Raw genomic sequence first — 27,711 nt, forward strand, 5'->3', positions numbered from 1 at the left:
GTGATGACGTTTGACCTTTGTGCATGTAATGAAGCTGCTTTAAACTCTTTGCCAACATCCTTGATACATTGATATAAAGGTGGAAAAAAAACTGTGTATTATATATGATCTGACTCTGTCATCCTAAATTTCTGCAGCATTTTGTTAACGTAGGAAGATTTCAGAGGAAGGCTGCCCCTACATTTCTATAAATGATTAGGAGTGCATGTTTGAATAAGCCACGGTTAGCTCAAGGCTAACATTTGAGTGTAATCCTGTTGTATTAGAAAAGATACCGTGGATGAATGATTATGTTAACTGGGGTCCCGTGAAAGGTGATCAAATGTGTCACTTTAACTGAGAATGTTGCCTTATTTTATATATTTTATTCACTACATATTGTTATTTTAGTTCCTGAAATTAAAATTAAAATCATTGTAAAATCCCCTCTATGAACACAATTTGCTTTCAAGAACACAGTAATACAGAATCAACACAAATCTGTTAGAGTCCTACTCTGAGCGTGATGTCAGAGGAAGATGGCCTACAGTGAGTAAATAAATCAGATACCATTGGATCATTAGTAGAAACGGTTTAACATACTGGTTCTTCTGGAAATAAATATTATACCGAGGGGGTTAATCAGAGTTAAAATCAGTCAAAAAAACTAAACATTCAGGTTTCAAACTCTCCACTTGTAATGATTTACATCCTCTTACATCCTCATTTGTCTGCACAATCCTTTGACAGTCCTAAAGATGCACAATAGTTATGTTGATTCGGAAACAGCACTAATGTGTACCCTGTGGAAAATAGAAGTAAAGAGGCACAAGAGGCTGCTTGTTGTGAAGACTCATTTACATTGTTTGAAAGGAGCTGAGTATTGTTGCAGCGGCTGCCGCTACAATGGGCAGCAGATATACAGTATATCTTTACTTTCTGATATATCTCAGTTCAGAGCTCACTGCAGGCAGATGTGCATGATAAGAAGGTTCTGGCTATTGCTGACACATGCCTGGCCAAAGAGCCAACGAATGCAACACATTGCATCTGGAGTTTACGAGCATTTTCAGTGAGATAGCAGAAAAGGAAGCTCTGTTCATTGCATCTGTGTTATCAGGGGGTGAAGGCATTTGGATGTGGCCGGTTGAGATTGATCGAGATTGAAAATAAAGGAGGAAAACTGAAACGTAAGGTCCAAGAATAACAATGACAGCTCTCTTCACTAGCACACAGTTTTATTGTCAGAGGAGACCGAACCTGTTTCCTATCACCCTGCTTTATCAGATCATTTGTCCATGTGACAGACAAGGGTGGTTAGTGTCGTGCAAAAAATGCTTGCCCTGTTCACCTTTTCGAGTACAACAGCTGGCTGAGAATCTGGAGGTGTGGGGATTGCCAAACACACGTCGATCCGTATTAGACGACAGAGCTACAGAGTTTGTCAAAAGAAGTTGAGTATAACACTCGGTAGGTATAGAAAGAAAATGTTAGAATAAACCATTTCCTTGTTAATGGAAACAAAACTATTCAATATGACAGACATAACATTGTGCAAAGTTCAATCATCTGTTAGTTTGTTTTTCTTTGTATTTGTCATTTGCCCTTTGGCAAATATCCGATGTAGCTAGTATAAATTCAACTTGGCCTACTGTATGTGCAATTCCTATAATCTTCTATGTAAGAAATGAGTGAATTGGAGGATCATTTGTCTATTTAGTTTTTCATCCCGTGAAGTTCAGGTCTTATAACAGACAGATTAGGAAAAAAAACAAGCATTAAAACCATAAGGCTCTAATTTATGAAACAGACTATCTAAAAATATATATATATAAAATGGAAGCTGAATTTCAAAAGAAAAATCTGGAAGGTGCATTGAAGTTTTTTAAGTAAGACATGCTCCTACAGTACACAGGGCCATTTTGCTTCATGTCCGAGTACACACACATACTAACATCACATATCTGGGCTAACTGGTGACTTAAACATTGTCCTATCATTGAACTTTATTCACTTTGAACCTTTAACATCTTCGTGCGAGGCCCCTTAAAGTCCACGACCCAGTGTTTGGGAACCCCTGTTAATCATATCTGTAGATAGTCTTTTACATGGAAACCTGGGCTATATTCCAATGCAGTCATGAAGCACACTGCCATCCCCCCCTCTGTGTGTCCGTGGGAAGGAGGAGTTTAACCCCACATTGTCTGGGAGGAGTCCGCAGTCTCTTGGCGCTCCGTCCCAGGAACGTTTGGTCTGGAAACAGAGGAACCGTGGAAGTAAACGCCCGGGCGAAAAACCCACTTTTATATGTCTCGATTCATTGCGCACACCTTTCATTTATCGCGGCCGACGAGGAGAAGACGTCAACACTGAAAGACGAGACAGTGTTCTAGTGAGAGGAAACCTAAGCCGGTGAGTTGTAAAGCGAACTTATTTCTCAGTCACGATGGTTTTTTAAAAGAGTCCGTTCATTCCTGCAAGTGCGCTTTGTCTCCTGCGACACCTGAAGACCTCTTTAAATCGGGATCTTCTTCAAAAGTTTTTGGAGTCACACAAAACTTTGCGGGCGTTTGTTATCACTCGTCATGTCTTGTACCAGTGACTCCTCACTGGTTGATGTGAGCGGCAATCCACGCTGCAGCAGCAGCTGTGACTGAAGTCATAATTATCCTTTAAAACAAACAAACAAACAAACCTGTGATCAGAAGTTAAATGTTCACTCCACCACCATGTAAGGAAGCGTACAGAGCTCCATCTGTGTTTGTTGTGCACAAGAGACAGAGAATGACCTCTCCCTTTAAATTGATCATCACATATTAAAACTGACAGTTTCCTTATTAGCATGAAATATCTGTTCTTGAATCCTTAGGTTTGTGGACCCTTATTAGGTATGATAAATACCATAAATAGCATCCTGTCAGCATGCTCCGCCTTGAAAATGAATGAAAGCTCTGCATGAAAGGTATATGGGTGTCCTAGCATTAACACAATATATCACTAAGTGTGGAGCTTGTTCAGCTTGTAGTCCACATTAGTGTCAGTGAGGCAGCCATACTGCTTCTTTTTCTTCCTTCTGATTTATGAACTCTGAGATTGGAGGGCATTGGTCATTCCACTAAACGCTGGGTTATGTTCCTCTGTTGTGTTTGAATTTGATTTAGCGTGAGTTTATTGTTGTTTGGCCTTACGCTGGGGTTGGAAGGGCGATCTTGCCACTTACTGAGGTAACAAAAGGGGCCCCGGGACCCCTGGAGTGAAGGGCCAACCCCGAGCAAACAATCCCAAAGGAGCAGGAGGAAGGGCTGGGTGTCCTCTGTCATGGAAACCCACACATGGGGGGGGGGGGGGGTTGTAATAATAAAACCACAGGCTAAAGTTTGACTCAAGCTGGCTGGCTTTGTTATTGATCAGTCTGAAGGCTTTGTTTGGCAGTCCAATATTCTTGCTACTGTTTCTGGTTCAAAGTCTTCGGCTGAGGAAACGTTGTTTTAATGGTAATTAAAGTGATTTATTATTGATTGATGGATTAGATAAAAGGTTGCACTGTAAATTGTTAGCTAATCATTGATTCAGATCATTTCTCTTCAGGAAGTTATGGGCCCATAAAAGTTATGTAAGCGAAAAGAATGTCTTTATCATTGGAGGGGAGAACCAGCTGTGTGATTGGTTTATATTTCATCCGGCCTTTCACTTCCCCAGCTTGTGTAATGGGCGGCACAGAAACAGTATCTCACAACATACTTGTTATTGTTCTTAAGTGTGCACCCAGTTCTTTGTGTTCAGAGATCAGTAAAAAAAAAAAAAAAAACGCCTGGTCCGAAGCTCTGGAACTTCATGCTTGTTTTTGCCGCTGTGGTTAACATTTTTGCGGTGAAGAATTCCTCAACTACGAGGAACATAATGTTTTTATCATCCTGTTTTTTCCTCGGTTTGCAATGGGGTCATGATTCCGAATGATACTGATTGAGTGTGCGGCCCATTATTTCCTTCCAGTGAAAAATGTGAACATGTTAACTTGTTTCCATTCGGACACAGATGGGAGTTGTGCCTTTCAGTTGGCACGACTGCCAGTGTAGTCAATGTTGTTTACTAGTGACTAAAGCCAAATGAAATGAAGCCTCTCTCTGGGTGGCACGGAGTTGCATCACAGGCGTTTTCAGCTCGTCTCTCGTCGTATTCAAGTTGAAGGGTTCTTTAACAGCAAGGAACAGGGACGTCATTACCGCAGGAAAACACAACAAACGTCTGTTTTGAAGTCACTTGATACGCAGTTTGCGGCGTTGGGAAGACGCGACTCTTCTTGTCAGTGATACTTTGATGCTCTGTGTCAACAGGGATCTTTGTCATGTGAAACACTAACAATTGTTCTTGTCCATGCAGACCGTGTGTTTGTGTGTGTGTGTGTGTGTGCCCATCATCGTTAAGTCTCAAGTGCTATAAGCACACTGGCAGAGAAAAGCTTACCTTTCTTCTCCCCTGCAAACTTTTCTCCATATAAGGTGACTTGCATGTGACTATCGGGCACGGGGAACATCCGTGTTTAATGTCACATTCGGATAAAGGCCCCCACACTATCCAGAAACGTACCTTTTCTTTTGCAAATGTATCTTCACTTTAATTCTACCTTTTGTTTAACAAGAGATGTACTTGTGGTGCTTTTTTTTTAAATGTTATTTTACTTTTTGTGCCTAAACTGGAGAGACAGGACAGTGGACAGAGATGGAAATCAGAGAGAGAGAGAGAGTGGGGATTGACATGCGGGAAAGGAGCCACGGGCCGGATTCGAACCCGGGACTATAGCCTCCATATATGGGACGAGCGACTTTTTGAAGTTTGGACAAACCAGTCAAGCAAATGCAACGCAGCCTGTGTGTTTTCTATTTCTTCCCACCGTGGTTGAGATTATATTTGGCTTACAAAGTGTTCACTGGTAGTGCGCGGGCAGCAGTGTTTGGAGTGGTTGCTATATAAAGCAGGTGGACTAAAAGCTGGTGCTGACAGCATCTTGGCTGAGACTTTGCTACCTCACTTCACCGAAAAGGTCCAACCAAAAGAACTCATCTTGTGTGTACACAGTTAACAGGTCAGCGAGCTATCACCAACTCAACATTTTACTGTCTTGAAGTGGCAGTTTGGACCAAAAACAATGATCAAACCCCATCACTAAAACAAACAGCTGGAAAGAGATGCGTTGTGCCTCGTGTGCTGCATAATTCATGATTCTGGATTGAAGTCGTTTTGCTGTGGCGACTGGTTTAGTAGACGCACATCCATCCACTTTTAGGGATTTTGTTCAGTCAGCTGCACTTTGTGTGTTTGCTCCAACACGAGATCCCCTGCTCTGCTGCACAAACGGGAACCTTCTGTCCAGCTCAGCGGAGTGACTTGGCCTCATCCGGGGCTGAGCCGATGCACCCATTCATGGTCCTCTCCACAGCCGTGATTCCAGGACCTTTAAGGAGATTAATGCATGGGCCTAAATTGATTTTGCATGCCTTCCGGGTCACTTGCTTAAGAATGGATTGTAGGTCCGCAAAGAAAATGAAGATTGAATGGTGGTGGGCGCTTGAACAATGTGCTGGACAAGGTAACAAATTAAGAGTCACCGTGTGGGCTCTCGAGGTGCAGGTAAAAACAGTGGCCTTAAACAGTGACAAATGACTTCACGTGTGATCAGAGCTTTCATTAACCTCAGAGAAATAACTGCAAGACATGCCATTACCAATCCTTTTATTGATGGTCAAATAAATCAAACCGCAAATTGTGTACATGAAGCAAAAAGCCCCCATGGCAGCACTTGAGTAGCAGCGCGTGTAATTCCTGTAAGCTCACCAGACAGAGTACGATATTGCAGTCTGGAAAAGGTGCAGACGCAGCACTTTGAACCCTATGAAGTGATTTACAACCTGTGGAAATACAAGCAGTGGTTTGATTATCAAAATGTATGAACAACGAGATTGAGAGGACAAAGACCGCTGGGTACACAAGCCATTGGTTGGAGTATTGATCTCTGTATAGGACTTGGTAATCTCTTGAAAATCCACCTGCTCCAGACCCTGCTGGAGTGTTAGATCTTTAATGCTCGAAGCGCGCTTCATTAATCGAGGAACCCGGTGGTTACACATTTTAGCTGAAAACAGCCATGTTAAATCAAGTCTCTGCTTCCTGCTGCAGTCTGAGTGATATCTGTGTTTCTAATACCTCCTTCAAAAAGAAGGCTCATGTAACCATGTTCTCCTGCTGATCAGCAGCCCACATTCGTATGGAAATACCCCCATTCTTCACTCCCATCTCCTGGCTCTAAGCCCGCTCACCGGTCAATCCTTCTAACAATAGAAATTGTGATTGATCTGCTCTACCTCGGCCCACTATAGCCATAAGGTCTCACTTACTATCCATGTCCTATTGGAAAGGCAAACACAGCTGGTGCCACAGGCCAAAGTGCTCACTGCTTGGATGTTCAGTTGACGCCGTGTGCCTTGTGTTTTTTTCCCCCCCAGTGATGGATGGAGCAAATTCACTCCAACACATCCCACCTGCTCATCAGCCGCTGGAGATCGTCCATCTCATTGTGTTTGACGAAAGCGAGGAAGTAAAGGTTGTCAAACTTTTACATTCGTCAATTCTTTTTCATACCTTGTTTTTCAAAAGGATACAATCACCATGATTGTCAATATCGAAAAATGTATCAAAGTCTATTTAAAAAAGAAAAAAGAAAAGCTTCAGAGCTGCCCTGTGTGCAGGACTTTGCGAGAGATGATACATTGATTTTAGGATACAAAGTTATAAAGAGCAGACGGGGAAAGAATGATGTGACGTGAACTAATCCATCACTGACCACACATGGATCCTTCTATTTTCAATCGTCCATTTCTCATGATCGCGTCCCTATATAAGCCACTGCAGCACAAAAAATCACAATAACTCTGCACTCTTCCAAGATATTGATGTCCTGTCCTTCTCTTTATTTGCTCGGATGGTTTGCGCCGATCAACTGCGTTGGATATGACATGCCCTTATCTGCACAGTCGCCCCTGGGCTTCGTGACAGACGTGAAGTGCTTTTGAGGTCTTTTGGCAGCCATTGTGTTGGTGTTTTGTTGAGGAACATTTTCAGGCTCATTAGCACCCCTTCCCCTGTCCAGCCCACTCCCAGCTTTAGCAGTCTGTGGTTTGATCTCTGAACTAGATGAGCTCTTTTTTTTTTTCTCCCCACTTCTCAGTCTCCAGGCCTTGTCATGTTAGTTCTGTCATTTGGCATCCAGCCAGTGTAAACAGAGACACGGTTCTGATTGCTTCAGGTCACTGACAGTCCTGGCATCCACTTAGTGAACAAGCTCAATTAAAGTATCTTGAAAAAAAAAAAACAATTCTCCAAAAAAGTAAATGTACCTTCATAAACTGTCGCCTCAGAAAATATCAACTTCAAGGCTTAGCTTGCGGACAGGTCTCAGCTGTCAGAGGATCAAAGCTATGAGGATAAACACGTCAAGAGTAAAGAACACACAATGAGAGGAACATTTTATCAGCAGTCTTTACGCAGCAAAACAGTATACTGTAATATCCATCAGCTCTTTAATTTAAAGGAGGTTAGTTTTATCAGGCTGCCGTATTAGTGCCTGTGTGTGGGCTTGCTTATTTTTACAGGACTTTCTGGATGCCTGAAGGTCGACGAACCAATCTCCATTTCTGGCTATGGTGGACTGGAGTTTCGTCACCGCACAGACTCATCCAGCTTCACTTTCTGCGCTCTGTTAGAGCCAAGGCTGCTTGGCTGTTACATAAGAGCTGTGAGGCTTGTGTCAGCTCTCTCCGGCCCGGTGAAAGCAACTCACTCGCACTTGCCTGGCTGGCTCGCCATAACGCCCTTACTGTACAGTTACACAGCTCAGGTGGTTTTAACTGTTGATGGGCAATGGATTTGTCTGGACTTTTCTGCCTAGAAACAGCATAGGCTCCCAGTTGTGGGGCTTTTTTTTTTTGCCAACAAACATGCCATCCATTTCTGGGCAAAGTGTTTCTACAAAATCCAAGGAGGTCAGTCTTACGGCAGGTAGCTTCGTCCATGGGTTGATGCAAAGTCGAGCAGATGATGCAGAGTTCAGGTTGCTGTTGCAGCTGGTAAGATTCCTGCAATATTAATGCACCTTTATCCTCAGAAGCTGTAAGAGCAGATGCCACCAGGCTCTTTAAAAAAAAAAAAAATCTCTCATGGGTTCACAATCGTGTCAGAGGATTATTAGAGGTTGCCACTTTGGGAGAACCAATGCACTGTTATTTAATCTGTTAACTTCCTGGTGCGCTATTGGAGGTGAAACAGAGGGTAAACAAGTTCTCAGTGCTGCTGTAAACACACACGACACTTGTGCTCGCTGTATGTCCAGAGCAGACTACAGGCTATTAATGGTGTTTGACATTCAACTGCCATCGGAGAAGCCGAGGTCTAATTTGTCTACAGCTCGATTCTAATGTTATTAAAGGTGCTGCAGCCATGACAGTGAACTGCCTTGTTTATAGACTCCCACTGATCCGTTTCCCCTTCCCTGTTTCTCACAGCTACTACTTTGATTTAAAAAACAAAAAAAAGGTTATCAGAAAGTTCCAAGCTCCACGTTTGCAGCTTTGGCAGGTGGTAGAAGACAGATTTACCTTCTGACACAGCTTTCTCTTTAAATATGTATTGGGTTAAGATCACAGTCTCCTTCACTTCTGCTTTGTATTTCTCTCTCTGAAGTAAGCGCTAAATTGCTCTCCTAATCTTACTCCATAGAGTCAGTGTTTTCAAAGGATTACAAACTGCTATTGCATCAGCTCAGTGTTATTGAGAAGCAAAAACTCTTTTTTTTAAAATTTTATTTATTTATTTTTTTAACATGTAATATAGGTCAAAGCGCAATAAGATGGCGTTGACTTGGCCCTTTGGTTACACTTTGTGACCACACCTTCCTGTGTCCTTGCCGTGACACTTAAATCCTATGGCTAGGACGGTATGGGTCATCTTACTCTCCCTCTTAAATCTCCCTCGAGGTTTGACTATCTCAACAGGACCGTTATTGGCTTTCCAGATGAATGTCCCTGGATGTGAAGGATGTCTAAAGAGTCTACAGTTCAGACTGGATTCTTGTGGGAAAATGCGAGCGACTGACTCATAACTACAAGGTGTGTGTGTGTGTGTGTGTGTGTGTGTGTGTGTGTGTGTGTGTGTGTGTGTGTGTGTGTGTGTGTGTGTGTGTGTGTGTGTGTGTGTGTGTGTGTGTGTGTGTGTGTGTGTGTGTGTGTGTGTGTGTGTGTGTGTGTGTGTGTGTGTGTGTGTGTGTGTGTGTGTGTGTGTGTGTGTGTGTGTGTGTGTGTGTGTGTGTGTGTGTGGCCACCGTGTCGCATACATTGTATAGCAGCTCCTCTGCCTTCATTCTTTTGGAGCGGTATAACAAGCGCTCTCTGTTATACAGCAGAACTCTCTCATGCCTTCATTATCCATGTGGAGGGAGTTGCTGTGTGTGTGAACCGCCTGTTGGCGTTAACAAGGTGAAAGTTCTGATCTTCTCATCTGCTTTCATCTTTCACCATCTCTTTAAAAAAAAAAAAAAACCCCAAGTTCTATCTGACATGTTGCATTTTTCACACCTCCCTCCCTTCTATATATACTCATTGATATTCGCCATGTGTGATCTAGGATCCTGTGTAAAGTGAATGCAAACAGCGCTGAAGTCATTCATTATAAATCATTTCCCCTTTGGAAGGGTGAAATCATTTATTCACACTCTCATGAGGTTAGTGATCCGAGGAGCACGCCCTGACTGGTGACTAATAGGAGGCTGATGTTGTGTCACTCAACCCGCTGACGAGCACTGGAAACGCTTTGCCGTCTAGGTTATTACATTTGATCTTCTCTGTCGAACAAAGGAGCACAAGAAAGCTTTATTTCCCGTTTTATTTGCCTCAGGTGTCTGCGCAGGCTTGTGACAGTTTTTCATCGGGGGTTGCCAATTTCCTCAGTCCAAATGTCTGTTTCTGCTGGCACCGACCGCATCTGTGAAAGAACGACTTTAATAACTGTGATGTTCTCTTGAAGCTATTTAAAAAAAAAAACCCGTCTCCCTGTCTCTTCAGGCACTCGTCCTGCTCCTCAGCAGTCATTTCGCCGTGTGCAAGCTGGCGGTTTTGTCTCCAGCAGCATGCCCTGTGGTCTGCTCGCGTGGAGAAATCAGCCTCACTGGAAAGTTGCGGCTGCTTTTTTTTTCTTTTTTCTTTTCATTCTAATAACAATATTACACAGTGCATGAGTTTGAACTGGCATGCCCAGGCTTCCACTTCTAAAAACAAAGTAAAGAAACGCAATGCAGGAACTGGGGGTTTCCTGACTGTGAAGATGATTTTTAAAGTTCAGTGAACTCGCTGAAAGCTGTACTTAGTCATGTTGTGTTATTGGCCTTATAAATTACTTCTTTGTGTGTTTTTTTCTCAGTTTTCGCACAATGAGTCACGTTTTTGTTTTTCCTGCAGCTGAGGAAATTTTGAAGTCAGAAGTTGAAAGCTCATTTGTATCTCTTTTGCATGCACCATGCGTAATTGGCCCTTAAGTTTGGCCTGAGAGAAAGTCCGCCATTAATCAGAGGGCAGCTTTTCCAAGATGATGACAATGTGTCTGTGTGTGTGTGTGTGTGTGTGTGTGTGTGTGTATTGTCTGTGCACCGGGTTTGTCTAAGAAGTGCTCATGCTTGGTCCCAGACAAGCCTGCTGCTTTTGTTAATCACACTATCATACACTGCCACAGGCTTTTTTTCTTTCTTACCCAGCAAGTATTTTAACAAGCTGGAAGACTGCGCTCATTCTTTCCGATCTTTTACCACCATCCATATCATCATGCTTAACGTCTGCGCGCTTTGGCCTGCAGCACGTTACACTTTGGGTAGCCGCGTGAGTCCAAGGCCGAGATAACTCTCTGCAAAAGGTTAGCATCATCTTCTGTTTCCTGTTTGCGGAGCGACATCAGAGCCACTTTGATGTCGTGTGAGACAAAACGGCCTCACAGACAAGTCGGATCACGTTAGTTTGTTCGAACCGCTCGATGCTTCCTGTGGTCATAATGGCTGTTTTAAAGAGGCTTTCGGAGTATGAATCTTGGCAGTGTGAAATGTCGCAACACCCTGCTACCTCTTCAGTTCTTATTATCCCGTCAGGGTGGCTCTCTTGATCATTCAGGAGTCTGATAATCTGCAAATTTCTCCCTTTCAACAACAACTCTGTTTCTCCTTTTTTTTTTTTTTTTTTTGGACTTTCCTCTCCCTGGTTGAGGGTGGAACAGTTGCCATATCTCCCCCAGTAATGAAATGAGAGTGAACAGTGGATGGTTTGTAGTCAGCCGTTTGCCTCATGGGTTAAGGATCCATCTCAATTCCTTCTAAGCCCTCCCCTGCTTAGGAGTAGAAGGCTGTGAATAAATACCACCCTTGTCCTCTCATAATGGAACCGCTTGACCTTCTGTGACCTTCGCCGGTCGGAGCATCTGCCTGTCGATTCCACAAGCCCCTCCTGTGGGACCTCGGCGGGCTGTCACATCTGTCTAGTGGGCAGTAATTTAATTGGTCAAGGAATTTCTGAAATGGAATAAAAAACATTTTTTAGGGCAGGCCTGTCGTTTTTCAGGGTGACAAAAGGAGCGTGTCAGCCTGACTGTGCTGTTGATTTACAGTCTGTAATCCTGAGGAAAGTACTTGTTTCTCTCTGCGCACTGTGCATGCCGACTGCATAATGAGAGCAGTCTTCATTGACATTCTTGAGCCTCCCTATATGGATGGGATAATAATGAGTTTGGCAGGGGGCTTTAATTTAATCATGTCGGTAAAAGTGGTGCACATGTGGCGCAGCTGCTAGCGCTTAGCCCAGTCTTGCCATGCCCCTATGAGGTACTATGTGATTCCTGAATTAGCTTGTTTCTCTGATATGCGGCTTTATAAAGCACATTCCACAGTGAAAAGGCTTTGCAGAGCTGGACAAAGGAGTTTGTTTTGCAAAGATTTGTGTCCGAGTTTTTAGAAGCTAGCGAATTAGCTCACGTGCCTTTGCATCCGCGTGACTGGAGAAACTGGTTTAGGTGTTTTTCCTGCAGCCGGCACAGGTCAGTCTTTGTTGTTGTGTTGATTTTAACTCCCCGAGTTCCACACAGTGCTGCTTTGTGGAGCACCTGTTCTGGATTATGGGTTGATAACGGCTCCGAGCTAATTTCATGTGATAATTCAACGGTGAAATCTCTTCTCACCTTTGCCACTCCGGGCTCCTTCGGGGTGAGCTTTAGATAAATCCTGCCACAATGTTAAGACTCTAAATCTGGTTCTACTCGAGAAGGAGTCCCAGACAAAAGGACAAACCTCAAACTTACGTGTCACACATTCACGTGCATTACCAAGCAGATTTTCTTCAAACAGGTCGAACACAACTTTAGATGCACTCCAATAAATTGCACGGTCGTTAACCTGTGACACGGTTCCGCTGTGAGAACTGGGTCGCTGGCTGTGCACTGACTCAGCGTCTGCTTGTAAAGACGTGAGAAAAACGTTCGACAAACACTGGCCGCAGGTGTTTAACCTGTTTGTTAGCATTGAGTTTGCTTCTGCACAACATGACCAGAGGGGCATTGTTCCTCACAAAAGCTTATCCCCCCCCCCCCCCCCCCCCCACAAACGGACATACAAACGCACCTTTTCACTCCCCACAGCTTGAAGCTAATGGTAAAGGTGCGTTTTTTATGCAACAACGGGGAGGGCTGTTTGACAACAAAACAGTTCTCGATTTGTGGTCTGATGATGTTGTGGCTTCTTTCTAATCCACTGACTTTTGATGTAAAGATTAACTGTGAGGCAGTTCACATCGGTATTTTTGAAAAATGTATCGCAGGAATATCGTGAGCTGTCGTCAGCAGCTGGAGAGCAGAGGTGGTTGGTTGTAAAACAAGCAGGCGTTACCATGGCCAAACCATCCTAACCATCCTAACCATCCTAACCAGCAGGTTTGTGGCCCCGCTGACCCAGACGAGTGTAAGAGCCAAAGAGGTTACGAGGTGCCATTGGTGTTTTCATGAAAAAAAATTAAAGAAATCTTTTTTTTTTAGTCATAATTTTTCTTCAGTCTCGTTTTGTCAACATTTTGTAAACTAAATAGGAGTTGAGTGAATCGTTACATCCCACTGTCTTAAGTACAAATACGATCCAGGCTTTAAGTATAATTCATTGTAGGCCACTGCATTGTCCTTGTATGAGCACAGTCTTCCTGCTGTTTCTATCCAGATACGCAAAAGCCTTGTGCATGCACACAGCAGCCCCAGACATTCAGACCTGGTGCCTGGAGATATGAGCAAAGTGTCTATGTGGGAGTGTAGTCGGGGTTGGCTCCTCACCAGCTGTCTCACCCATCACCAGAGCTTTCAGGATGCTGAGCAGACAGCCCAGCTCAGATTTCTCTCCTCTTATCTCTACTGTAGGTCCAAACTGTGCATGGTAACATATACTGTGCATTATGGCCAGCTGGGACTTAAGCTGTAAAAAAACAAACCACTTTAGTGAATAGTAACAGGAGCTGAGATCCTGTAAAAAGCAATCTTCCACTAAAGCTGTCTTATTTCATAACCTGTATATTGCTTTGTGAATTTACAGAGCGTTGATACACTGCCAGCTCAGCAGATTTTATTAGATTCTCTGTCTCTCTCTGTAGCAGCACAGGTTTGCATCAAAGGAAGGTTACCTTACATGTAGATATACTGTACATGAGCTCTCCGGTTAAGTAGGAAACATCATTTTAAGGGGCTGAACATGTGTTTAAGGACACTCCAGGTGCAGCATGGGATGTGTCTAAACAGAGGAGATAGCACCTGATGGATGGTTTGTTTAGCCGTCCAGACTGCGGTCTTGTGTTTACACAGCTCTGGTGGAGGTCTGTGACCTGATCCTGACATACCCTTCCCTTTATCCTGCCATCTACAGCCTGACTGCACTCTGCTCAGCCAGACACCGGGATGTACGTACGTACGTACGCTCGACTCAACAGTGTGCCGAGAATACTGAAGCGGCTCTGCTGAAGCATCGCATGAACTTTCACTTTAGGCGGACAGAAATGACACCCCTGCATTGTCTAATGCATTTGTAATGTGGTTTCAGGTCAGACGCTGCATTAAAGGTGGTTCCTATCCTGATTTTTTTTTTTTAAACAAGTAAATCCTCCGTTCTGGGGGAGAGAGATTACCCAACTTGTTGGCGGTTCATTTTCTCTTATTGAGGCCTTTCTTTAAGTGGCGTATACGAAGGCAGAAAAAACACAGTATACTGGAGGAGTTTGCTAAGTGAATTATCTCATGCTAACACGTACATTTCCCCCTCCACATCTGCCAAGTTTGGATGATTTGGTCACCTGATAAAATCTATCAGGAGCACTTAACAGAAGCAATCTTTCAGAGCTGCCAGTGAGAAAAAGAAAGGCTTGAATATGGACTATAATGGCTTCAGGTTGGGGCGGCTAATGGCCAGCTGAGCACAAGTTCCTTTGTTGCCTATCTTAACCTTGACCAAGATGAGCAAACCCTACCATACATGCCCAGACTCGTCCATCCATTTGGCTTTTCCCTTTTCCAGTTTGACACATTTTTCAGCTTTAGCTGTCTAGACTTTGATGTATAGTCAGAGAAAGTGCTGAGCTGTGTGCTATCACCAGTTGCTGCCTGATTTTCTGTTTCTCACCTTCATTGTCATGCTTTTTTTTTTTTTTTTAATGTCAGTCACATCGTCTTCTAAACGGTGTTGTCAGGTAAAAAAAAAAAAAGCTCATGAATTCATTCCGAGCCCTCAGAGTGATTCATGTTCTATTTGGACTGACTGTGAGTTACACTTTGGCCCTCAATAGGCCATAAAGTGAGGAGCCATTGCCAGTTGGAGCACTCGTTTACCATGAACATATGGCTCGCCTTGGCATAGGGAGATAACATTTAAATTACCATACCCATTAGCGTCAACCTGTCCTCTGGCTTTTCAGGCTTAAATCAAATGCCGGTGATCCGTGAGCTTACACAGGGTACCAACAGAATTTAAAATAAAGTTCGGGCAAATGTGGCTCCTGGGGTGGGGGAGGCCCCAAGAGCAAAGTCCCTCTGGCGTCAGAGCTCCTCAAGAATTCCGAGAGGGATTAATGCATGTCTGTGGCAGTGATGGATGACACTGAGGGGGCCAAACACACACACACACACACACACACACGTCCAAACACACTTGCATAGAGAGCTGGTCTGGATGCTGATTGTTTGGCCCGGCGCTGCAGGTGTATATGCCAGCCGAGCACGTGTGGTTTGTGGATACTGTGTCTGGGACAAAGCCAGGCTTGGTTGTTTGCCCCACTAGCCCAGATAGAGCTGTATTCACCAGCTGCATGTCATTTGGAGCGAAGGGATCAGCTTTTATCATGCCGCTTCACGTCGGCGTGCATTTTGAGTGATTCGCTTTGTCCCTTTTTGAAAATCGCAGGTGAATCGATTTCTTCTCCGTCAATAGGTGGTTCCTTCCCGTTGAGGCCAGTCATTGACGCCGCGTATGCGTGTTTGCGCTTTTGACATTTTGAACGTTTCTGTGCCACTTCTGTCGACATCAATACCCGTACACGCGTGCTCCTACCTGCTCCCACACCTCTGGTACCTCGCCGAAATCCTCCTCTGGTGATCCTCTGTGACCTCCAGCCTCAGACTCGGTGTGACTGATATTGTACCGCGATAGTCGATGATGTGTGATGGATCACCTCAGGGATCCTGGAGTGTGTCTCACATGCCTGCTGCAGCACACTACAGAGGCTATTGCGATGGTAATGAGTGAGTGAGTCGGGGGCTGATGGTATTAATCACTAAAGCTCGCACCGCGGAGAGTCTGACAGATTATCCTGCAGCACACAAAGGACAGCCACAGTCACTTACAGTGGAGATAACACAGTGCGAGTATGTGTTTTAATTCAGGTGTTTGAAGCAGACGCTCACTTTGTATGTGTAAAATATTCAAAGTCAGCGTGAGATGTTGAGGAGGAAAGACGACGTTGTTTTTCCTGATGATGCTCGAGATCAAACCCACCTCACGGACACCGTTCCTTTTCCCTTCCCCGCCGCCTCAAAGGCACTTTTTCCCTCTCGCTATCTCATCTGCAGGGAGATAATTAGGTATCTCTCCGTCCCCTTTGTGTGCACGGAAGCTGTCACGCTCTGCCCCGACATTTGGAGCAGGGCGGGGTGTCGGCTTGTTTTCCCAGGAGCACTCGGGGTGTTTCACCTGACCCAGCGGCTGCTAAAGACTCGACCATGCTTTTTGTATGCACTGTGCAACGTCTCGTCTCTCATTCCCTTACTTCTCACCGTCACCTCCGGGCAGTTTTCAACTCTTCTGTTTGAAGAGACGGGTTCTTAAAGCGGCATCTGCTTTAGCTCTGCTTTGAGTAGACAATGGCATAAAAGCTGAGTAAACAACAGGGCTTGTTCTGCAGCAGCACAGATGTTGAGGCTTGTGTGTGTGTGTGTGTGTGTGTGTGCTGGCTGATTGCACCAGAAAATCAATCCAGCTAAAATGTGGGGATATCAGTTAGTTTGAAAGCCAGATACTGTAGCTGCAGATCAAGTTTCCGTGCATTTTTCCCTCCTCAGATTTAACCCTCAAAATGACCTTCCTCTGTCCATTAGGCTGCTTAATTAGCAGTGAAGCTGATGGAACGCTGATATGCACCTGCAGTCCTCCAGCTGTTTGCAAGCTCTCGCGCACTCGCATTCAATCTTTTGTGTGCGAGACGTAAACATGCTCGTCCCTCTGCCATTCAAGTCACACACTTGACTGTGACACAGATGTGTGCTGACACCCTCTTGAGGATACTCGGAGTCAGTGTTTGTCTGAAAACAAAGCATCATTTCTCATTTTAGACACATCCACTGTACACGTTTTTTCCCCTTCACATACGCGCAGCCGTCCCTCGTTTGCGTGACACATCCTGATAAATTTGAAGTCCGACTGCGTGTGTTTTGGCTGCTTTTCCTAATAGTGGCTCCGATCTGCAGAAAATGGAACTGAGCTGGCAGCAGGGGAGGCTGGCAGATAATAAAGATTTCACTGTATGGGACGGAGTGATGAGGAGGCAGGGAAGGTGTAATGGAGGGATAACCTTTGTACGATTTCAATGTCACAGAATAAAAATGAGAGCCTCATTTTTTATTTTTTTTTAACATTTGCATTTCATTGAATTTTGTAGATTTTCTCTTGTCACAATCAGATGTAAGAGTCATTTATTTGTCTGGAGAACATCTTCTGTGAAAAGACAATGTATAAATTTGAACTTCTAAAGAAAACGTGGATTCCTCCACAAGATTTAAAATGTAAAAATGTGGAGTGGGTTCAGGGGAGGAAACCTCCTCCAAACAAAAAGACTCGACCTTTCACCTTTTACTGAAGGCATGTCGGCTTAAGTAAATTCCTCAACTCTACACCCTTGGTTCCCTCCAACCATCTAGTCACTCTAGTTAATGCATCCCCAGACCATGAAACATAAATCCCCGTTTCTGGGTGAGGCAGTGTACTAATGTGTGCTAAAATGAGCAATTAAGATCAATTTATTTCATCCCGACGGACGTCTTACTCACAAATTGCCGCAGTCTGCGGTCCCCAGTGAGCAGGATAATCAATTGCATCAAACCATAAATGGCCTCCAGCTATGAAAGTGGCTCCATCATGCTGTTTATGAGGGAGACAAGAAATATTGGCATGCTGACTGAAAACTCATCTTTCTTCTCTGACTCGTCTCCCCACTTTATTTCTCCAACCCATTCGTCAGCCGGCATGGGACCATTAGCATTCAACAAGTGAAAGTTTTCCATCAGGGTTGGATTATTTCAAGTAATCCTTCACAGATAAGATTTGACATCATTTATGTATTTTACATAAAAAGTAGGATTTACATAGAAAGTGGCTACGCCTCTTAGGCAAAACATAATTGATGCATTTTTTGAAGGTAGAGTGCTATGGAGGTAATGTGCTGTGATGTATGTAAAGGCTGTATGTCTTCATTCATATTTTAGTTAGTAAATTGTTCATTCTTGTGATTCCATTTGAACTTTCTGGAGCCTAATGGGCATTGTGACAATTGAGATGCTACTAGCAGTACAATGATTTGCATTTTTTTTACTTAATGACAGACTTCGATTATTTGTTGTTGAAACTGGTGGTTTAAAATAAGCCAAATGCTAACCTCAGCATGCTAACTTAACCAACTGACAGTGGAGGCAAAAACAATTCATACTTCATATTTGTGCATTCATTTGAAGTCTATGAAGTAACTAGGAACATCATGTGTTAATGTTATTGTGGGGGCTCCAGAAATTGTTAACCGGGAAAGAGAAACTCATTGAAATGAAAAAACTCTTTTTCAAAAGTGTCCTGGACAAGACATACAGGTCTATAAAATACAGAAATCCAATGAAAGTGTTTAGAGCGTTTAGATCATTTAGATCATTATTTTTTTTGGGAGTGACGTGGTTGTTGTCACATTGCTGTTACCATGCAGAGAGATGAGTTGCCATCAAGGGGGATACAGTTTAGGCCTCTGGGTGTTTGGTTCTTTATCCAAAAGCAAAGCTGGGCTCATAAAGATGTAGAAGCGTGTGTCACCGCGCTAACTCAACAACAGTACTCCAGATTTCATTCGACTTCAAGGACGTGCTTTACACTCTTCCCTTTACATTCTTATACGTCAGTCAGTCGAGGATAATACACCCACATGGGTCTACCAGTTGAAGACGTGTCAATGGAATTACTTGGCGATGTGGGCATAAGGTCAGGAGCCTAGAGCTCGGCTGTAGAGGGATTTAATTTGGCTCTGGAGAGCTTGTCGGGGCATTAAATTGATCTTAATTAGAGGTTAGACCATTTGGCCAGGAGGAATTAGACCCAGCACCTGCCCTGTATGAATATTCATGGCAGCAGTCCGCACTTCTTCCTTTCTCTGCCTCTTAGTGCTTCACTCCTTTCAGCGTGTTGTTGACCAAACTTTTCGCTGCCTCCATGTAAAGCCGGACAAAGGGCTTTGAGAGGAGCTCTGACTCGGCTGTGGGCGCTATTGTGTCCTTAACAATGTTGTTTAGCCCCAGAGAACTCCGCTAACGTTGTGTCTTGAAGCTGACGTCTCTGTCAAGCAGCAGGCTGATGGAAGGCTATTCCACAGCTGCCGAGGCGGCGTGGCGTGGTCGTGACTTTGAATAGCCATTCAGGCGAGAGATGAAATTCAAAAAGAAGAAATCAACCGAGCATATTAGTTACACCGACGTTCATGGTTTCCATTCGCAGAAGTGGCGCGACACGTCCCTCGCTGCATACATGCAGATTTAGGCTCCGGTGGAATAAACAACTGGTGAGTACGTTTTTCGGAACACTCTGGGGCTGCTCATCCAGAGCTGATACTGCGCTCTGGTTTAGTGTGGCTTTTCTGAGCGGGTCCAGTTGGACTGTGTGACCACAGTTATGTGAACCATAGACAAATGGAGGCATGTGTGTTTTTAGACCAACGGCGGTCTCAAGTTCGTCTCTTCTGGGATAAGCTTCAGTCACAACACTTTGGGTTTCCTTTCACAATTTAAATTCCGAGAAATGTTTTTCACTCGCTGCTTTTCTTGTGGTTTAATTAGCTTCTTAAAAAAAAATGGATGCATATTTTTGCCCCTCTGGCCTCTCGAGATTTTCAAAACAGCTTAGCCATTTCGCTATAGTTTCCTCTTTGGCCCTGATGTTTTTCACCCCCACCGCACTCAATGGCCTTTTTTATTATTCTCTGGCTCACACTCTCGTGCATGTACACACAAATACTGTACACACACACACACACACACACACACACACACACACACACACACACACACACACACACACACACACTTATGTCTCTTGTCGCTGACTGCCTCCAAAGCCTCCTTCTGGGGTCATTGCGGTATTTAGGGTCAGACAAGAGCTCCAGTCATTTCACCCTCCGTGGTGCCTCCCAGGCAGCGCTGCAGCCAACTTACGCCAGCTTGTCTGGCCCCCATCGCCTCAAACAGCTATGGAAAAACCGCCTTAGCTGTAACAAGCCCTGCATCCTCCTCCTCGCCAGCGGAAAAGCAGGATATAGGAAACGCAACACTGGAGTAGTGGAGGCTCTCAATATAAAAACATCCCTGCTTCTCTCTCAGAGAGCGCTCTTCTGTTGAGAACTTTTCACTTTTTCCTCCTTGCTTTTCTTTTTGCCGCTCCGTTACCCAGGGTTACTCTTTGGGGGATTGTGATTCGCTGCTGTCTCGAAGCCGGGAGGGAGTTTCCACGTGTCCTCCAGTCCGTCTGGGTGTGTGAGTCAGATGCAGTGTGTGTGTGTGTGCGTGCATGTGTGTGTGTTGCTTTAAGACTCAACAAGCCTCCAATTTGGGATCAGACAACACCAGCTAGGGTTCTTCTTTGCAAGCTGTTCAAAGAGCTCTGAGATTAAAGCCCGGGCCACAGAGGTAAGAGATGTTATACGCTCTGTTTTATCTTTCTCTCCCTTTGTCTCTCCTGTTTACTGGATTAAGAGAAGGCTGGGGTGAGGAGGTTTGGATTGTGCACATCCACAGGTGGGAGCTGCTCTGTGTGACTGCATGTGTTAGTACTGATTACTGGTTACTTGTATTTGCCTGAGAGCAATTTGTGCTTTAGTTGTCTTCTTTGTATCTCTTCCATCCTCTTACATGAACGTAAACCAAAAAGACCCTTGATGACTTCAGCCTTCACCACTTCTGCTGCTGTGTGTTTCAGCACCGTCGGCCTTCATGAGTTGCTCATGTTGACTCATGGAAATAACTGAGTCTGACAAACTTACCCCGTTGTTTAAAATGTGGAGCTCGTGTCGAAGTTCCTGGATCCGCGCTCACGTTGCGTCAAAGTGTTTGTAAATGTTTTCATTTCTGTGGCATGGCTCTGGTAAAGCAGAGGCATACGTGTATAAATCATCCCCCGAAAGACTGCCATGTCATTTTTGGTCTGGAGCCAGGCACTGCACTTCTAAATGTATAATGTTGAAAAAGACACCTCACAAGCAGTGAGATTGATGTTCGGTGGCTTTGGCTGAATCCACCGCACCAGTAATATGAGCTTTCAGCGAGTGATTCATACATGGACATTTCTCTTCACAAGCAAACAACTGCAAGATACTTTGAATCTCATTCATCCGACGGAAAAACTCCCCCCAAACAAACTCAAAACGGGTTTGTCTGCTCTTTCCCTCAAATATTTCCTCGTCTTCACTTCCTGTTGTTTTTCTAGTAAAAAAACCTTCTGTTTTGCATGATTTTTGAATGCAACCTGCGTCTACAGCGAGGCTCAGTGCGCACTGTGCCTTTAAGAGATCACTTGTCATAGAGCCAGGGGAAAGTGATAAGAGACGGGGTTCCATGGGCTGTGATTTGACAGGAGGAAGGCAGTGCGATGCTGTTAACAGTCACTTGCAATAACATATGACCTCATAGTTTTTAACTTGCCAGCATGATGATTGAAAAAGGATTGAAACAAGACCTTATTAGAACGCCATCCTGTTTGAGGTTGCTCCAAGTACTTTATGTCATTTGCTTGATTTCATCATCTTCCATAAGAACCAAAAGTTAACTCTTCATTGTGCTCAAGTCAAGCAAGATTCATGACAGAGTAGGTTAAAAAAAGCTGCTCCAACAGCATCTTGATGTAACTGTCAGTTGTAGTGCTCAGGGGACTCTTCTTGTGTTTTATATTGCTGTTAGAAGTTTTCCTGAAGTTTAGCTTCAGTGACGTGAAGGTCTGGATTACAAACATGGTTCCCCAGACTCGGAAGGATGTAGCTCCTGGTTAAGCAAATGCAAGGTGGTCTCCATGTAGGAAAAAGACACTTCCTTAACACACTGCCTTCGTGCACCGACTGTGTTTATGCCAAAGTCGAGGTGTGGCCCGTTCCTCAATGTTCTATTGAGCTCAGACCAAAGAAACACAGAGTGCCAGACTAAACATGAAGCTTACGTGGGAGTCACACAGGGGCAAGCCTGAGAAGAATGCCAGGTCACGGGGTGTGTCGAGAAACGTTAGGGTGGCAGTGGTCTCTCGGCCCCCGAACAGATGGCCTGCAGGAAGCCCATTGACGATGGCGGAGAAGTGGAGGGAGAGTTCAGAGAGGGTGCAGGGGTTTGTAGAAAGAGGAAGACTTGCCTTGTTGTTCTCCCAAAACAGTCGCACAATACTCTGGTTCAAGTCGCAGCAGAAGGCTAACGTGTGTGTGTGTGTGTGTGTGTGTATGCGTGCGTGTGTGTATGCGTGCGTGTGTGTAGGCTTGTGTATTGGGACGCCTTTTAAGGCTTTCATACCCACAACCCTGCTCTGTGTGAATAAACTCTGCGAAGAAAAGCGTTAGCAGTGGCGTTGAAAGAAAGCAGTCATTGTGACAAGTTCGACAACCGGGACAACCGAGTCTTTTTTGTTTTGTTTTGTTTTTTGCTGACTCTGCAGTGTTGTCAGCAGCTGCTTCCTCGCTCTCTTCTCCATAGAAAGCATTGTTTAGTAACGTTCCATTCATGGAGACAAACTTGAAATCATTTAATCTTTTATTTTGTTAATCTTTTGGATGCGAGACGCACTCTGTCATTGTGCACAAGCGATGCTAACGGATCCTAATGCAGACACCGGGTGTTTCAGTGATGGCACTATGGCATCGGATATAAAGGGAGAAAGTAGAATGAGGAAGAACATTCGAGAGTTTCCTCCACGATGTCTACTCAAATGCTTGGAGGCAGACCAGTGGGGTGGGCAGTGAGTTGACCATGCATCATCAGCCTCACTTGTAACACTGATTTTAGGTGGCTTGACAAATCTGGAAATTAGTGTTATGCAACATGAGAAGCTGCTTCTAAAGGTTTGGTCATCATTGCCAGAGTACTTCTCATAGTATCAGTAAAGCTTTTAATGCTTTCAGTGTCTTGGCCTTCTAATTCACTCTTTAACTCCTGACTTGTTTGGTTAATCCTTTGACCAGCTCAGAGTGGTGGTTCAAGTTCATTACCTGCAGTACATGTCTATGGCCAAGTTTCCACTGTGCTTATTTCCCCCCATTTATTATTAACAGTATATAGAGGAAGGGATGATTTCCTCGGGTGCTCCATGTCATCTTTTGACAGCATCAGTTTTTCATTAAGCTCTCTGATTTGGTGCCTTTTTGTGCTTTAAAAAAGTTTAAGTCTTCTTGTATTTCCTAGCAGTGTCGTGTTTTAAAGACATGCTTTTAGTGTAGTTCTTTCATTCAGTTGTCCAACACTGTAATCTCACCTCACATTCGAGGTGCATCCAAGCAGGGGCAGATAAACTCTTAATGCTACAGATCACTTAATCCTGAAGGTTAAGGCTTTTGGCAGTGGGGGTGTTTACACTGTTACCTTCCACATGCTGTACGTGTGTCGCGAGGCTTAGCGCTATTCGAAAGGCTTCCTGGTGTGTGGACTGCATGCATGTATCCGGGACATACACACACACACACGCACGCAAAAAAAGGGGGGAACACAAGTCAGTGTGCTTCGTAGAACGTGCCCATACCTCTGAGTGCTCCTCAGCCGTTTCTGGTTTTGGATCCTGCCCCCGGACAAATTTGGCGGTGACAAGTGGAAAAAGAAGCAAGCTAGGATTCCAAGGTTTAAAAATAAACAGGCGGGTAAACTGTAGCTGGCTTTATAAAAAAAAAAATCCAAAAGATCAGAGACGACGTCATTGACTTGTGGGGAGGTGGAAAAATGCTACCAATGTTTAAATTTTGGTGACTGATGGGGTGAGTAAGCTTGTGGGGGAAGGGTTGATTTTTAAACTAGTCGTACTGTAAGTGCCACAGTGGCAATACTTCATTGTGTTGTCTTGCAATTTGGTTGATGTGATAGTGCTGAGAACATGGCTGGAAATTAGTGCATTGAACCTGCTGTGATGCATTCAGGCTTCCGAGTTTAGAGGGGACACTGTTCCGACTTCTGTCATGTTGGCTGAATGTGTTTTTGCCGATCTCTCCAAAAAGACTAAAGCCGATTTTAATTAAGAAAAAAACTACAAGAAAGACAATCTCAGATGCAGCTTCAATTCAGCGTTACAGTTATTTTGTTGAAACCCATTGAAATGCCAGTATTCCTGCTGCCTACCAAACACAGTCCTCTCCCAAATCTTGGGGATTAGTTGTCCTCTATATCTGGCACACCTGTTATCAAGCAGGGGGCTCACTGCACATAGTAAATTACAGTCGATGCCCAAAGACACTAAGCACTAAGTCAACTTCTCTTTCTGTGTTTCAGATGAGCCAGATGACAAAGGAGTGAGTTCATTTTGAGAGATGAGGCAGAGAGAACCTCGCACATAGGCGCTCCAATCTGAGAAGAAACTTCCAGACGGGTAAGTCAAACAACGGAAGCCTTCATAGAGGGGTTTTCTATATTATCATGAAGGATTACATACGTACGAATATAAAATGTGCCCCTGCTGTCTTTCCTTCTCAAACATATTGGTAAAATCCCCATTATCCAGGCATTTCTTAAACTCAGTCTTTTATTACATCAACTTCTTCCACAGCATCCAGCTATATGTAAATGATGAAATATATCTCCTGCATGCTCAAGAGATGATTGTTTTAGTCCCTAATCTACTTGCTGCGCTAATTCAAAGACGTGAATGCAGTTTTACCTAGTCTCACCTATTATGTAATCGCTTCACAGATAACAACAGCAGCAGATACTGTCCCTGACTGTCCAAGCTGTAAGAGACAGTGTGCTGTAGCTTCTACCATGTGAGAAAATGTCTGTCTGGTCATGGCTCTCCATCACTAATGCAAGACTGTTGTGAACAGTCTGGAAGTGATTTTACTATTATCCTGAACCCTGTCACACATAACAACCATGATAGCCTAAAGCCTGTTTATTCCTATATGAAGAATGGAAGTGTGTGTGGGGGGGGGGCTTAAGCAGGTTAGGAGCCAGATGTGATAAAAAAATGTGTAGAGCTGTTGTCTTTAAAGGTCATCAGGTCGACATTAGACCTGCTGCTGTTTAACTAAGGAGACAGCCACTGCAAATGAAATGATAATGTTTGTGTGCTATAGTTTTATGGGAGGGTTTCTGAGTAAGTAGTTCATTGTATGTCTCCAAGGACCATGACAGATTACATTTTATTGAATATTCCATTAGCGTAATGCCAGACATATTCATTGTGTTTTCCTTTCTTTCATTTTTCCAGATAGCCATGGGAAATTCAGAGAGCCAATATAGCATCCAGGGCCCCAAAGGCACCAGTTTTGTTTTTCCGGGGAAACCGAAGCCATGCTCACTGAAGTTCCGCTCAGGGAAGGACGATGCTCTGTCGCCCCATTCATGGTGGAAAAGTGCCCCGGTGGGTTCCTCATACAAGGCAAGGTGTGTTGGCCGCGGCTGTTTGTCCCCTACCAAAAGTCGGCAGCCTTACTCCGCAAGGCACTATGACTACGTCTCCAAGGAGATGAGGGGCAGCCAAAGTGCTCACCACTGGCATAAATCACCTGGATGTGGCATACGTAGGCGTCACATGTCAGATGAATATGGTGGTAATCCTTACGGAGCAGAGCTTAATGGTCATTCCATAAATGGACACACTGATGAGGCTTTGGAGGAACAGAGTAGCCCAAGGGTGGTGATCAAAAAGGATGGCAGTCTCAGGGTGGAGTTTACCAACACCTCAGGCAACCAACTCCTTCTGGATGACGCTTCAGGACCTGTACAACTCCTCAAGTTCTCCCCAAATCTGGAGTCTGCCTCAACTCCCAGTCTGCCTGGTTCAAGTGGTAGTACACAAGAGGGCCACTGCAGCGGTCCACCACCAGCCTCCACCTCCTCAACAGCCAGGACCAGCAAGGGAAGCTCGCTGAGCTCTGACGGGTCCTGGTACGACTCTCCATGGGGGCCCAACACAGATCTGTGTGAGCCAGAACAACCCTGCTCCACTGGAAGGACTTTGGTCCACTCCCTGACCCACCAGCTTGACTCCTTCACTGAACAGTCCCCCCCCGTGTCCATCGCAGACCTCTACAAGGACCCCACGATGGCTGCAACTTTTCCCACCGCAAAGGACCTGTCTTCTCAGTTCCATGGGCCTCCACCAGGCCAGAGGACAAACCGAGCCTCGTTTGCATCAGTCCTGGATGTTCCATTGGAGGAGGAATGTCCTGAAGCACGTCAGTACTCATCATTCACCCTGCCTTGTCGCAGGCCCAAAGCCCACACCATGACCGAGGATCTGGAGCAGTATCCAGACCAGCAACCGCACCAGGAGCAGACGGGCCAAGATTTCGGTTTCCATAAGAAAGACTCCATTAAAACCCGTATCAGACGCCTCAGCGACTGGACGGGCAGCCTCAGCAGGAAGAAGAGGAAGTCTCAGGTAAGTTTGAGAACAAAGAGTCTTTTGTTTAGCAGTCTTTGAGGATTTTCACTTATTTATCACTCATAGGGATCATAAAGGTTGTTTTGCTGTTTGTGCTTACTTGCTAGCTTACGTTCAGCCCATATAGGTAATGTCAGTCAACAGAAGATGAGTTTATCACTCCCATCATTCTGTTATTACAACTATAGTTAATTAGACCCTTAGAGGGCTCGAGTAAAAGCTGCTCACAGTCAGTTTCCTGTCTTGCAAGGTTTATTTGATTATGAGCCCCAGTGGTGGTCTTGGCATAGCCAAGAACCAACCACCGTCCTTTGGTCCTGTACACACCACAACACCAGCTGTCTGAGGACATGGCACAGTGGGGCGGCACGAAATGAAATTTGTAAGGCAGCCAGCGCTTGCTCTTGTTATTTTTGTGAGGATGTAACAAGGATGAGAGGTACTTCTTTTACAATGTAAGACATGGAGGATCCTCCGGGGAAGACAAGTTTGGGGCTGATGTGCAGAATTCATGATGACTTTATCTGGCTGGGTGCATCGCAGGTATCGTTGCATACAGATGAATTTGTGTTAAGTTGTTAGATGGTAATGTTTGACCTCTTTAGTTTGCAGACGGATGCATGTGTTCATGTAACCTTATTTTTTTGTGCGTTTTTTTTTCTTCAATTTTGTTTGCCTAGGAGTTTGTAACTGAAAATATGAAGATTTGAAAGTATACAGCTAACTGATGGCTTAAAGTGATGTAATGACATTTAGTAATACTAGCACTTGAGACACAGAACAGACAGCTGACACATTTTCCCACTAGTAAAATGATCTAAGTAGCATACACACACGGGTCAGAGGAGGGGTTGGAAATAACCACAGCTTGTCAGCATGCACATGACTTTAAAACCATGTGATGAAGACTGCGTTCTTAATAGCTTTAATTAGACATAAACCATTTGTTGAAACTGAGCCTGAACTCATGTCTCTCTTTGTCTTTGAGGCTTGAAAGCAATTGTTTCTGCATTAATTCATTTAGCTTCGCCTTGTAAAAAGTTTTAAGAATGCTGTTTGGGTGCTGCCAAGAAGAAGAAAAAAAGGCTCTAAGCCTCTGAGAAGCTCTATTCGAGTGAAGCTAAATCCTAACTGAAGATTTAACGCAAGCCTTCCTCTAATGTTAATGAACCACATTTGGGTGTTCCGACTGTTGTGTGGTGCAGATCTTCAGGGCTCCCTTCATGGACTTTAGAGAGTAAATCTGCTAATAGGGATTGGTGTTCAGTCGGATGGGTGTG

General features: G+C 44.4%; 1 protein-coding gene across 4 annotated transcripts in view; it reads left to right on the top strand.

Annotated features, from left to right (window-relative positions):
* The first annotated feature begins 1,909 nt into the window (after window positions 1–1,909).
* The window catches only part of tiam2a (TIAM Rac1 associated GEF 2a), a 69,767-nt gene continuing 43,965 nt past the window's right edge, over window positions 1,910–27,711 (top strand). The window contains exons 1-3 of one of the 4 annotated variants that reach the window (XM_079369033.1): window positions 1,910–2,391; window positions 24,319–24,415; window positions 25,253–26,428. In XM_079369033.1, coding sequence (XP_079225159.1) covers window positions 25,259–26,428 — 1,170 coding nt within the window. In that variant the 5' untranslated portion in view covers window positions 1,910–2,391; window positions 24,319–24,415; window positions 25,253–25,258. Of the gene's footprint in view, window positions 2,392–20,303; window positions 20,503–23,442; window positions 23,811–24,318; window positions 24,416–25,252; window positions 26,429–26,838; window positions 26,975–27,711 lie in introns of those variants that run through there. The other 3 variants (XM_079369034.1, XM_079369035.1, XM_079369036.1) reach the window with 3 other exon arrangements.

This window comes from Symphodus melops, assembly GCF_947650265.1.
Source record: "Symphodus melops genome assembly, chromosome: 19".
In the NCBI taxonomy this organism is placed as follows: Eukaryota; Metazoa; Chordata; class Actinopteri; order Labriformes; family Labridae; genus Symphodus; species Symphodus melops.